A 13,268-nucleotide genomic window follows, 5' to 3' on the forward strand; every position below is an offset into this window, starting at 1 on the left:
CTCATGGCGTGCTCTGGACTCTGCAGAATCCCAGTCCTATCCTGAACTCCCGATTCGAAGGCTGGGATAGTTCTTCTTAACCCTCCACTTCCCGTCTTCATTCACAGTGTGACAGCAGTTTGGGTGGGAGCCTTACACACTCCTGCTTGCAGGGGGACAGGAATAGGCTTGCGGAATTAGCCTGTCATCTGCAGGACTCCCGTTCGTGGGGATCTGGTCGAGCTGGTAGCAGCTTCGTGTTTTGTTCTCTCGTGCAAGTTTATCACACGAGGAGAGAGTGTCGTCGCTTTTACGCTGACATTCTTGGGTTAGCCCATTGCTGATCAGCAGTCCCTCCACTGCATGCAGAGCCTGGTGACCTGTGAGGGTCTGTCCAAATCTTGGTTTTGTTCACTTACTTTGCAAATGTATCGAACACTTAGGTAATAATGAAAATAGCTAAAATTGGTATAACTCAGGTTGTAAATCATAGACGTACATTATCTCCTTAGTTTGGCTTTGAAATGGGGTCAGCACAGAGGGTCTAGTCCAGTTGAGTTGGGACTTCTGTGGTGGCCGTGGTTCCACACTGCTGCCTCCTCTGTGTGTAACACAGCTTATTAGTAAAACTCGCGTTCACGTATTCCGAGAGCTGTCACTGCACCTCCTGTCCTAGGCGCTGAGATACAAGATAGAAAGGAAAAACTCGTACCCTCCCAGGAGCTCAGAAAGCCCTTGAAGTCTGGCGCGTACAAAGACACGCAAACACTCTGGGCCTGCGGTTAGGGTGAGCGCCACATGGTAGACACGGCGAGCCTGGCGCGCAGAGGAAGGACTGATCGTTCCGCAGGCTGGGCGTCTGTGAAGTCTCGGGAACGGTTCACAAAGGGGGGGGTAAAAGCTGCGTCGCGATGAGTGAGCCGGAGCACGGGGTGGGTGTTGCAGAGAGGAACGGCGAGTGCACCTGCCGAAAGCCGGAGAGAGCGAGCTGTGTTCACTCACCGTCTGTGATTGTGTTGTCACTTGCGTAGTTAATCTGGATAAGCAGCTTGAAGCCAGAGACCACGTGTCCGTTTTGGCCACCGTTGTGTCCTTAGCACAACACCTGGAACATAGCAGATACTTAATTTAAAAAATCTTTCTGTAGGGGCACTTGGGTGGCTCAGTGGGTTAAAACTCTGCCTTCAGCTCAGGTCATCATCCCAGAGTCCTGGGATCGAGTCCCACATCGGGCTCTCTGCTCAGCGGGGAGCCTGCTTCCTCCTCTCTCTCTGCCTGCCTCTCTGCCTACTTGTGATCTCTGTCTGTCATATAAATAAATAAAATGTTTAAAAAAAAATCTTCCTATAAACAGAAGTACACAGATCTGCGAGAATGGTCCCCGGCCTCCCCCACAGCCTCCCCAGTCGGTCTGGTGGCACGATGCACCTCCTGAGGCTCCTGGGCTCCCAAGGAACACAGTTTGAAAAACCACTGCTAAGAGACCATGACAGGTCTCAGTCCCTAGAGCTTTTCTTTCTAAGTGTTGAGGTTTAGAACGACGTGACATCAGAGTCCCGCGCTGTTCCCTTACTCGTTTCACTTGCTTTCAGTGGTGAAAAATCAGTCCCCCACACACAGGAGCGGAGGGATTCCTACATGGGCCGTGTTGGACTGTATGCATTTTAAAGAGTTTTAAATAAAAGGTATTGAAAGTTACTTTAGTTACAATGCTGAAAACACTTCTTTTTGTGCGTTTCGTGTGTTTTCCAGACCGGTTGGAGGGCGACAGATCAGAAGGCTCTGGTCAGGAGGATGAAGAGTAACCGGCCCTGGCTGGCGAGCACTTGATGGTCTGAGATTTGTAGAAGACATTTATTATATTTTTTTCTTTACAGAGCTTTAGTGCAATTTTAAGGTTATGGTGTTTCAGAGTTTTTCCCTTTTTCGGGATAACCTAACATTGGTTTGGAATGATTGTGTGCATGGATTTGGGAGAGTGTGTCAAACAAAACTAGCAAAATGTTTTAAAAACTTTTTGCCATGTGTGAGGAGTGCTAGAAAATGCAAAGTGCAATATTTTCCCTAACCTTCAGATTTGAGCGCTTGGATCAATGTGGAAGAGTAATTTTCATTATAGTGAAAATGTTGGTCAAATGAATTTCTACACTTGCCATTTGCATGTTTGTTGCTTTCTAATTAAAGAAGTTGGTTGTTTTAAGATATCCTGAATTTGACGTTTTATTTCATGCCTTACTACCTTCACCCACATTTTCCAGTCTTCTCGGTAACATAAGACTCTTTATTCTCGATTTGATAATCTTTCCTGTTTTGGCTTCCGTGAGATAGAATCACATAGTGGAGCTTTTTTTCGTTTCTCCTTCCAGAGCACATTATCTTCACTTCCAGCCCCGTCCGTCCCCATTAGTGGAGCCTCTCTCCCCCAAAAGAGGGTTCGGCTTCCGGCAGCAAGCACGGCATCACGGCATCACGGCCGGCTCCCGGGACGCGCCGGCGCACGTTCGCGTGGAAAGCTCTAGCTTCTGCTCTTCCTCTCTCTAACTTCTAGATTTCAGCTGAAAGCTGTTGACCGTCCGTCCCGTCTTAACCATCCCGGGTCCTCCTTGACTCGAGTGTCCAACTCCGCCTGACTCACGCTGCCTCCACCCAGGTCTGAAACGCTCCTGCAGACTCCCAGCCCTCCCCCAGGCTGCCGTGTGTTCTCCAGCCGGGCGTGGATGGGACTCCAGTGGCTGGCTCAGTCAGTACAGCACGCGACTCCTAATCTTGGGGTTGTGAGTTTGAGCCCCATGTTCCATGTAGAGATGACTTGAAAATAATTAAAAAAAAAAAAAAAAAATAGGGCGCCTGGGTGGCTCAGTGAGCTTAAGCCTCTGCCTTCAGCTCAGGTCATGATCCCAGAGTCCTGGGATCCAGCCCCGCATTCGGGGGGGGGGGGGGGGGGTCTCTGCTCAGCAGGGAGCCTGCTTCTCCCTCTCCCCCCTGCTTAGGCTCTCTCTCTCAAATCTTTTTAAAAAATAAATAAAAATAAGTGTTCTGTATTTCTGGGAACAGCCCTCCCTGAATCTAGCTGTCTCAGAGGCGTTCGTGAACAGCATGAGGAGGGGTGTGTGGTGCGGGCATCACCCCTCCCGCTTCTACAGCTCCTGCCCGCTCTGTGGCCTGCTCTCTCGAGGGAGGCCTTGCTCCAGGACATGGAGGCACACGGTGGGCCGAGGGGGACACACTCAGAGTCCACAGTCCAAGTACAGATCCACAACTTCCACAGCTATACGTGCACCAAAACAGATATTTAATCATCAGATAAAGCTATTCTAAATATGCTTCTACTCATTTATAAATACTGTGACTTATAATACTAAATATTTTTTTATCTTTTAAAAAAAACTATCCAAAAACTTCAAGTGAAATATATTTCAGGATTAGCTTGCTTAAGTTTTGCTTTGACGGTTTTTTACAACTTCTGTATCCAGAGGCCCAGTATCAGAACACGGCCTAGAACCCCAACTCCTAGCGCACCCACACCAAGTGGCGGGCCTGCTTCCCTGGTACTCACCTGCCCAGGATCCCTGGGGTCCGCCTGGGGCTGTGTTTTCATCTGGGTGGGGCTGAGCTGTCGGTGCCGTAGGATATTCCAAAATGGTGATGTGGAAAAGAAAATCAGAAATGGCTTCTAATTCCCAAGCTATTAATATTCAGGAAAATTCTGAGGGAAAGGAACACAGACAGCTCTTTGTATTACATTCTAAAAATAATATTGAGCAAAACTGCATTCTTGGTAATCCTACCCAAATTTAAGTTTGTGCTTTGGAACCTTCCAAACAAATCCAGTCGCCGACCTCGGGTTGCAGTTTTTAGGTCTGGCCAGCCGATATCCAGGCTCCCAAGCTCTCACCTGCTAAGCCCAGCTGGCCCGTAGTGACGATGACTCAAATGTCCCTCCTCCCCTTCTCGCCTCTGCAGTCACATGGCCAAGACCTGGCACTTGACCCAGACTCTGGTTCATGTACTTTGGGAGGTCAGACAGGCCTTGGGCTTTCCTAGGCCTCCCTGGATTCTGTGTGTCCCGCCCCCAGCCCGGAAGGGTGGTCAGACTCTGTCCCCTCCTATAGCCACGTATGACCATTTCCCTTTGCTTCAGGGTGAAGTGGGATGTCCCTTCCGTCTGGTGGGATTGACCTGGGGTTCTGCACACACTGTGGGTCCCAGCATGGACTCCCCTCCCCGTGTGGCCTCTTGCCATGGGGCCTTGGAGGATCACGGACTCTGAGAGCCGAGACCCACGGCCAAGCAGGCTGTAAGGGAGGTCAAGGCCGAGCTCCTGGCCTGGTTTGGGACCACAGCGGCCCCGGGGTGGGGAGGGACCGTCCTTGGCCTACACTAACAGGAGAGCTCGCGCGCCAAACGCTGCAGCGCCCCGGCCCTGCACGGAGGCTCCAGGACCACCCTCCGCACCCGCGGCCCCTGCAGGGACGCGCCTCCCAGGGCCTCCCGCGAGGTGGGGCGCGCCCGGAAGCTCTCCCGCGCTGCCCCGCGCGCACCCCGCACAGCAGCCCCTCGACCCCCGTCCCCGGCGCCCCGCGGGTCTCGCAGGAAGCGAGCTGCCGCCCTGGTCGGGGCCCCCAACGCCCCACCGCTGCCGCCCTGGCCGGGGAGGGGGCGAAGCGCGCGCCCCCGAGCCCCGCACCGGGCATCCGGGGCTCAGGGACCCCGTCCAGTGGCAACTTCCAGGACAGGGACAGTGACGGGCACCAGCGCTCGACCAGGTCCCGCCCAGACCGGGACCCGCAGCACCCAAGCCCTCGGCGACCCCGCGGCCCTGAGTGCCCAGGACAGGCCGGCAGCGCAGCGCGGAGCCGGGCTCAGGGGGCGCCGGCGGCAGGTGTCCCCGAAGAGGCCCGGGGGACGTGAGGAAGGCTGCGGGTCCTCCGCGCCCAGCACGCGCTCCCGCGGGCTCCGGCCGGGCAGGGCAGGAGGGTTTCCGAGCGGCGCAGCGCGGGGAGCCCCGGGTCCCTCTGCCCGCCTGGAACCTGCCTCGGTCCGGGACGGAAGACGCGCCGCGCTGCGGGCCGGGCCTCCCCGGGGGCCACAGGCCGGGGCTGCCGAGCGGCTGCCCGCGCCCTCGGGGCGTCTGCACGGGCGGGGGGTGCGCGGTCCCGCCGCTCGGCGGAAAACCTGGGACGGCGGGGAATCCCTCTGCGCAGCCTGGGGCTCCCGGACGGCTCGGACGAAACCCTGGCGGGTCCCCGCTGGCGTGGGATCTGCCCGCCAGCCGGGACCTGGGGTCTCCAGCCTCTTACCCCGGAGCCCAGCCTGTGCGGTCCAGCGGCGCCCCCTGCACCTCGGGGCCAGGCCGACGTGCTGCCCTCGAGGCCGGTGCGCAAGCCCCGGGGCCGCCCCGGCCCAGAGAGCGAGGCCACATGGCGCGTCCCGGCTGCACACGAACGCGTCCCTTCACCGACAAGTGCAGGGGAAATGCGCCGCGCAGAAAACGCAAGATGCCCTCAAAGTCGGGACCGCACCCGGCGGAGCAGAATTTGACCTGCACGTGTCGGCAGAGCCCACGGGGCAACCGGCCTCTGCTCCCCCGAGAAGCCACCGCCCCCCACCCCCCAACCTAGGCCCTGCTGACGGGCCTGGTCCCCACGAAGGCCACAAGCCACACGCCGGGGGAAGGGCCTTCAACCAACAACTGGCCACTGGCTTCTGGCAAAAGGACACCGTGTCCTGGGAGCCAGCGAGGCCCCAGGAACACGGTGTCAGGGAACGAGCTTTGGGGAGGAGCCGCCTCTGGGACCCGCCGCTGCTGACCGTCTGGCGCTGGGTCACCGGGGGAGGCCGGACACAGGAGCCCCTGACCCTGCTGCCCCCTGCCCAGCTGCAGTCCCTCCTCACAGGGATGCCGGGCAAGCTCGGGCAAGCTCTCGCCGCACAGCTCACACCCCTGCAGCTTCTGCGTCAGGGCCGGGGGCTGGGGTCGGCCTCCAGGGAGGCCCCTGCTCGGCTCTGGTCGCAGGGCCCCCGTCTGACAGCATCAGCGCTGCGCCCGCGGTGGTCAGGGGGTCCCCCCGCCCCCCTAGATTCAGAGAATAGCAAAGATCACAGTGGGATGCGATCGCGGACACCCTCTACCCACCTCCAGCCCCTCACCCTGCTCTCTGCATGGCTCTGAGAGGGGACACCCAGTCTGGAAGGGCCCAAGTGGTGAGCCTCACTCCCACCCCTTCCGGCCCCAGGCTGCTCTGGGACTGGGGTCCCAGCCGGCGCTCAGGTCGCACGCACAACCCAGCAGATAAGGTTTCCCTGCGTGGAGGAGCTTCTTCCCAGGAGGACAGCAGCTCCGGCTCCCGCACCACAGCCTCCGGCCGCCTGGGGAAGATCGGGGTGTCCGAACCAAATGGGACTGTTTTTTATTCTGGAAATGAAACATCTCGCCCCTTCCTCATCTCTTACAGTGGTTGCTCCCTTCTTTTAAACAGCAAAGCATCAGTCAACAGGGAAGCGGGCAGGACAGCCCCTGCCCCTCCAACAGCCCCACGGCCGGAGCTGCCCCCCAGCGCCAGCGGAAGGCTCCCGCTAACCGCAAGGTCCCCACCAGGACGGAGGCGTGCGTAGCCCACGGGAGGGGCTCTGCTCCGGGTTCTGTGCGGGGCGGTCGGCGGAGCCTGCATCTGCCGCGCGGAGGCCCAGGGGACCTTCCTGCTTTGTTGGGGACACCTGCTGTCCTCCACAACACACCTCAATGGGCTGCCCTCCCGAGACCTCGGGGACAGTGCCCCACACGACTCCCAGGTCCCAAAGAGGCAGTAACCCATGTGGTGGTTTCCTTCCAAGCCAGGGTCCCTGGTCCCCCTTCTACACCCCCCCAAAAGTCATGGCCACACCTCTGCTGCTGGCCTCTGTGCCTCCAAGGTCTCCGGTCCCATCGCCACAACCCACCCGGAGCCGGCATGCAGCCTTACGAGACCCTGTACTCAGTGTTTTCCTGGTGGCGGCCCCTAGATGTCCTTCCCCAGGCGCCCTCCTGTGGGACCGCCCCTGAGGCCCTCATGTCCGTCCTGCGGCTAAGACGTTCCCTTCCTCGATGCTCCGCAGCTGCAGCTGCCGGCCCGCAGGCGTCCTGCTGCCCCGGCGGCCCCCGAAGCCGGCCCCGGGGACAGTCCGGGCCGTGGCCAGGACCCTGGGCAACGCCTCCTCCCCGAACAGCTTGACTTTGGCTTCGGCCTCTATGGCTTCGGCCAAGCTGGCCGCGTAACTGTCCAGGGACTGGTGCAGTGCGGCTCCCACGCGAAGAACGGGACTCCTGGCAGCGTCTGAGGGAGAAGCAGAGAGGTTACCGAGGGCTGCGACCACTGGCTGCGGGGAACGGGCCCATGGATGCTTCACTGCCGGGGCAGGCGGCGACGCAAGCCGAGAGCGTGGGTTTTGTAGCCAGTTTCCGAGGCTCAAAACCTTGGCGTTCCATTTCCTCCCTGGGGAGGCGTGGAGCTTCCCCGACCTGAGTCTCCGGGGCAGAGGGAGGTCTCCGCACTCCTCTTCCCAGGGTCCCGTAACCGTGACCATGAAGTGAAGCTGCCTGGCCCACAAGGGCCTGACGAATACTTCCCAATAATGACAGTCACAATTCCACACCTTCACCAGGATTCCCTGGTATCAGCGCCCCAGAACCATGTAACATCCACGCCGCCTCTCTCCTGGCGACACGGGCTCACACCAGCCAGACCCTCCCGGCCAGAAGTGACATCAAGGTCCGCAGGCTCTATCCAGGATCAGGGCCCGAACAACCCACACCAACAGAGAGAGAGAATCTTCACCCTCAACCTCACACCCACTGCCTTATTACTGCCCGGGCCGCCCATCTCTCCCCTGGCATTTGGCAGGGGGTACAGTTCCTCTCCTACCCCTCAACCTCCTGGAGCGGGGGTGACAGCCGCCTCACGTGAGGCACACTCCCCCGTTGTCCGTTTCCGGCAACCCGCAGCCAGCCTTGGGCGCTGCTCCACACGCACGATGAAGGAAGAAGGGAGGGATGCGTGGCCTCCTCCCCCCCCCTCACCTGTGCCCCACTCTGGCTGCAGACAGGCTGCCCTCACAACTGTCATCCCCACTGAGCCAGCCCGATGCAGCCGACTGGTACGCCGGGCGGACCAGGGAGGGATTCACTCACTTTTTATTTCCGGGGGTGACGCGTGACAGAGCCCACGAGGCTGCAGGCCAGACTGTCCTCGCGTCCACTTTGTCTCTCTAACCTCGGTGACTGTCTGTCAACTTGGCTGGAGTCGGGACAAGAGAAGGGACCCACGGCCAGCCTAGAGCTGGGACAGGGCCCTGCTTCCCTGTCCCGGTGGGCACTGCCACGTCCCTGACTCCGCCCCTTCCACCCCCGGGGATGCTGGTGGCTGTGCCCGTGCTGGTGGCTGTGCTCAGGGGCCGGGATTCAGAGCAGAGAGAACCCTCTGTCTGTGGGCGCACTGCGTGGCCCCCGTCCCTCTACTGATCAGCGTGTCTAGGGGCGACAAGGTGCTGAGGCTGGCGTCAGGACAGCCGGGTGACAAGCGTGGGCGCTGTAGCGGAGCTCCTTCCTCTCCTGGAACTCACGTGCCCTCATCGACCCCAGGGGCAGCACATGGCCAAGGCGGCACCCTCAGCTGAGGCAGGAACACTGGGGTGGGGGAGCACTGCTTCCACTTCCCGAGAGGCAGCAGAGGCTCAGAGCAGACAAGTTCGGCTGCCTGCCCGCGCCTCACCCAGACACAAGAGAAACCGTGGAAGGCTCAGAAGCTTTTACGCAATGTGGCAGCTTCCGAGGGAGATGGGAATCAGGATGGGGGTGGGGGTGTCCACCTAGAGGTCAACGGAAACCGCCCCCCAAGCCTGGATGCCGCCACTCCGACCGCGGGGGCCCTGAGGCCCAGGGAGCCAGGCAGGGTGGGCAGTCGGCAGGGCGGCGAGCAGGGCGGCGAGGCTGGGACGCTGGGCACGGGAGCCCGGCTGAGCCGAGGAGCTTGCCCGGATCCTCGCCCCTGCCCAGGCGGTCCTGAAGCAGCCGCCGCAGACCAACCTTTAACTTGTTCCACTTCGTCCTCAAAGGTCACGGAGCTCCTTCTCTTGGGGGGGCAGGTGCAGCGGGAGGGAGCGCTGTCCTCGGACGTGCGGTCCTCCAGCAGCATCACGTCTGTGCCTAGAACCAAGGCTGGGCTGTACGCCGGGACTGGCGAAGCGGGGCCCTCCCCCCCCACCCCTGCACCCTCTCTCCGCGGGTTCAGTCCCGCCAACAGCCGCGTCTCCTGCCTGCACCGTCTGCCCAAGACCCACGGGTGCCGCACCTCATTTCAGGGGCCGCGGCAGACGTGAGGAGCACGGCGTGCTACCCAGAGAGACAGGTGACTCGGGGCACTGAGCCAGGCCTGGGACTGGGGGGGCGGGCCCGTGACAGGGAGCTTTGTGTCTGGATTTCCATCATTGTGAAAAATACATTGTGCTAAATAAACATTTAAAACTTGAAAATGGAGAGTTCTTTGGAGATCAAAAAAGAACTGAAAAATAAACCCCTCAAAAAAGTGGAGAAACTAAGGCAGGGGCAGGGGGTCCTACAGAGAGAGCAGGGCTGTGGGGTCCGGGCTGAGAGGGGCCCCGCGCGACACGGGGCGAATGTTGGGACCAGCCTGTGCCATCCGGCCCTCCAGCCTGCTGCCCTTCACGGCCCCGGCGCTCCAGAACGAGGAAGACGGGGCAGCGCGGGTGCCTCCTGCTGCGTCAGGTCAGGGCAGGCTGCAAAGGCTGCACCCTGCGGCCTGCGGGAAGGACGCTTCTCGGGCCGGCCTCAGCCCGCGGTCAGCCCGCCGGGTCACGCTCCACAGGGCCCCGGGGTCAGCCCGCCGGGTCACGCTCCACAGGGCCCCGGGGTCAGCCCGCCGGGTCACGCTCCACAGGGCCCCGGGGTCAGCCCGCCGGGTCACGCTCCACAGGGCCCCGGGGTCTGCGGCCGGGTCACGCTCCACAGGGCCCCGGGGTCTGCGGCCGGGTCACGCTCCACAGGGCCCTGGGGTCAGCCCGCCAGGTCACGCTCCACAGGGCCCCGGGGTCTGCGGCCGGGTCACGCTCCACAGGGCCCCGGGGTCAGCCCGCCGGGTCACGCTCCACAGGGCCCCAGGGTCTGCGGCCGGGTCACGCTCCACAGGGCCCCGGGGTCTGCGGCCGGGTCACGCTCCACAGGGCCCCGGGGTCTGCGGCCGGGTCACGCTCCACAGGGCCCCGGGCTCTGCGGCCGGGTCACGCTCCACAGGGCCCCGGGGTCAGCCCGCCGGGTCACGCTCCACAGGGCCCCGGGGTCTGCGGCCGGGTCACGCTCCACAGGGCCCCGGGGTCTGCGGCCGGGTCACGCTCCACAGGGCCCTGGGGTCAGCCCGCCGGGTCACGCTCCACAGGGCCCCGGGGTCTGCGGCCGGGTCACGCTCCACAGGGCCCCGGGGTCTGCGGCCGGGTCACGCTCCACAGGGCCCCGGGGTCTGCGGCCGGGTCACGCTCCACAGGGCCCCGGGGTCAGCCCGCCGGGTCACGCTCCACAGGGCCCCGGGGTCTGCGGCCGGGTCACGCTCCACAGGGCCCCGGGGTCTGCGGCCGGGTCACGCTCCACAGGGCCCCGGGGTCAGCCCGCCGGGTCACGCTCCACAGGGCCCCGGGGTCTGCGGCCGGGTCACGCTCCACAGGGCCCTGGGGTCAGCCCGCCGGGTCACGCTCCACAGGGCCCCGGGGTCTGCGGCCGGGTCACGCTCCACAGGGCCCCGGGGTCTGCGGCCGGGTCACGCTCCACAGGGCCCCGGGGTCAGCCCGCCGGGTCACGCTCCACAGGGCCCCGGGGTCAGCCCGCCGGGTCACGCTCCACAGGGCCCCGGGGTCTGCGGCCGGGTCACGCTCCACAGGGCCCCGGGGTCAGCCCGCCGGGTCACGCTCCACAGGGCCCCGGGGTCAGCCCGCCGGGTCACGCTCCACAGGGCCCCGGGGTCTGCGGCCGGGTCACGCTCCACAGGGCCCCGGGGTCTGCGGCCGGGTCACGCTCCACAGGGCCCTGGGGTCAGCCCGCCAGGTCACGCTCCACAGGGCCCCGGGGTCTGCGGCCGGGTCACGCTCCACAGGGCCCCGGGGTCAGCCCGCCGGGTCACGCTCCACAGGGCCCCGGGGTCAGCCCGCCGGGTCACGCTCCACAGGGCCCCGGGGTCTGCGGCCGGCGACCGAATCCCTCGGTGCCTCCAGGCCCCTCACAGAGCTGGTGAGGACGAGGGGACGCATGTGGCACAGCGCTAGGTGCCCAGCGGTGCCCCGTCCGTCCGGTCCTTCCTAACGAGGCGCAGCCGGCGAGGGGTCAGGCTCACACTGCCGCACGCCGGCTCCGGGTGACCCACGGGCCGCGCTCCTTCTCCAGGCGTTGAGGCCGACCCCTTCCTCCTCCTGCCTGGCCTCCTCCTCGTCCTCCACGGCGTCCGCTCAGAGAAGCTGTTCTAAGTCTCCTCCCCAGATACTCCGCAAAGGGCGGCTGCTTCCTCCGCTCCCCTCCCCCGCCAAGTCATGGTCTTCCCCTCAGGACAGGAGCCCGCGGATGGTCCTGCCCAGCCCACAGAAAGCTCCAGAAGGGCAGCTCGACGCTCCACCTCTAGAAGCTGGCGCAGGGCCTGGCCAGACGAACATCTACTGCGCGAATGAACGTCCGTCCGCGGCTCATGGGCCCCCACGGGCTGCGGGCAGCGGGAAGGAGCCTGGGGAAGGACCCAGAGACCTTCCTTTCCTTCAGCTCCCGCGAGGGACTCAGAACCAGCGGGGCCTGTGGCCAGCGGCCGACCCACCGGCTGGCGGGCGACGGACGATGGGCAACAGACGTTCGCAGGGAACATTCTGCCTCCGGAACACCGTCGGCGACAGGCAGGGGGGTCTCCGTCTTGGCCCTCAGCCGGCCCCAGAGTTCTGCGGTACAGGCCGCGGCCAGGAGAAGCAGGTCAGGGCCAGGAAGAGATGTCCGGAGCTCCCGCGGCGGACACGGCGCCAACCGCCCGGGCCATCCGCCCAGCTCGCGGACCCCGGGGTGGAGAGCGGAGGCCTCTGCTGCGAGGGGCACCCGCAGCCGGCAGGAACGGCGACATCACAGGCAGCAGCGGGACAGAGGTGCTCGGGCCGCAGGATCCGGGGGGCGGGGGGCTGGGTGACAAGGCCCTGCGACAGACGGAGGACACTCCCGGCTCACAAGCGGAGACGCTCCGGGCAGAGAAAGAGAGGAGCCTCTTGCCCAAGAGAGCCCAGCTCAGAAAAGGCCCTTCGGACACGGACCGCCAGCAGCGGGACACGCGCCGGTCCGGCCGGCCGGCCGACACGGATGGGGACAGCTCCCGGTCCCCCGCACGTGAGCCCTGCACACGTTCCCCTCCCTGGGGCCTGTCAACAGCCCTGTGTGGGGGAGAACGGATCTCAAGTCCCCGTGTTATGGGGAAACCAAGGCATGGAACCCCGGCAGCCGGGAGGCCTACCTGAGTCCTGGGAGCAGCTGAAGCCAGTGTCCCCTGTGCTGCTGCTGTTCCCGAGGGGCTGTCCGCCCGCCATGAGCGCTGTGAGGTGGGGAGACAGGCCCAGGTCTGAAAGGGAAAGTCGGCAGCATCAGCACAGACCGGGCCCCGCTCAGGCGGCCACGGACCCTCCATCTTCGGTTGTCCCCGCCGGCTCGCCGCTGCCCCCCCGTCCTCTCTGTCCCTTGCAAACCGGGCTCTCCACCTCCGCGGGATCGGAAGCCCCAGCTGCCCTTTCCCCTTGTTCCTGCCCCGGGGGGTGGGGTGGTGGTGTCCGCACTGTGACAGGATTCCTTGGGCCCCCGAAGAGGAAACTCTCACAAGAACCCATGGCCACAAGGCAGGGGAGGAAAACGGGGGGCAAAGGGTCCTGGGAGGCGACCTCCCATTCACGGGATGCGGGCGCGCCGTGACCTCCTGAGATCCCGCCTGAATACTGGAAAGGAACTTTGAAGAGGTGCAAACCGCGAAGTGGGAGAGAATGCCCGTAAGCCAGAGGTGGGGACGGGGTCCCGACCCAGGGAGCGGGGCCCGGCGGCTGGGGAGGCCAGGGCGGAGGCGGGTCTCACCCCGGGCCCCCCAGAGCTCCGGAGCCAGAGGCCCAGCGGCGTCTGCGGCAGGTGTGGCTGCACAGAAAGTCTCTACGGGCGGCGGCCCCCCCACGCTCTCCCCAGCCCGGCTCCGCTGTTCGGCCCCCTTGCTGGCAGGAGGGGGAACCCGGAGGCCCGGCCTCAGAGA

At 63.6% G+C, this 13,268-nt stretch overlaps 2 protein-coding genes across 11 annotated transcripts in view; one reads left to right on the forward strand and one right to left on the reverse strand.

Moving 5' to 3' along the window:
* The window catches only part of DCAF6 (DDB1 and CUL4 associated factor 6), a 146,451-nt gene extending 143,638 nt beyond the window's left edge, over positions 1–2,813 (forward strand). For 6 of the 10 annotated variants that reach the window (XM_082702672.1, XM_082702668.1, XM_082702674.1 and 3 more), the window contains one exon: positions 1,732–2,183. In XM_082702672.1, coding sequence (XP_082558798.1) covers positions 1,732–1,784 — 53 coding nt within the window. In that variant the 3' untranslated portion in view covers positions 1,785–2,183. Of the gene's footprint in view, positions 1–1,731; positions 2,184–2,345 lie in introns of those variants that run through there. The other 4 variants (XM_082702673.1, XM_082702676.1, XM_082702671.1 and 1 more) reach the window with 3 other exon arrangements.
* A 3,545-nt stretch (positions 2,814–6,358) lies between these two features.
* Positions 6,359–13,268, reverse strand: part of GPR161 (G protein-coupled receptor 161) — a 43,908-nt gene continuing 36,998 nt past the window's right edge. Inside the window, 3 exon segments of the mRNA XM_082702744.1 lie at positions 6,359–7,292; positions 9,041–9,160; positions 12,495–12,599. Coding sequence (XP_082558870.1) covers positions 7,027–7,292; positions 9,041–9,160; positions 12,495–12,599 — 491 coding nt within the window. The 3' untranslated portion in view covers positions 6,359–7,026.

Source organism: Mustela nivalis (assembly GCF_964662115.1).
Source record: "Mustela nivalis genome assembly, chromosome: 16".
NCBI classification, from domain to species: Eukaryota; Metazoa; Chordata; class Mammalia; order Carnivora; family Mustelidae; genus Mustela; species Mustela nivalis.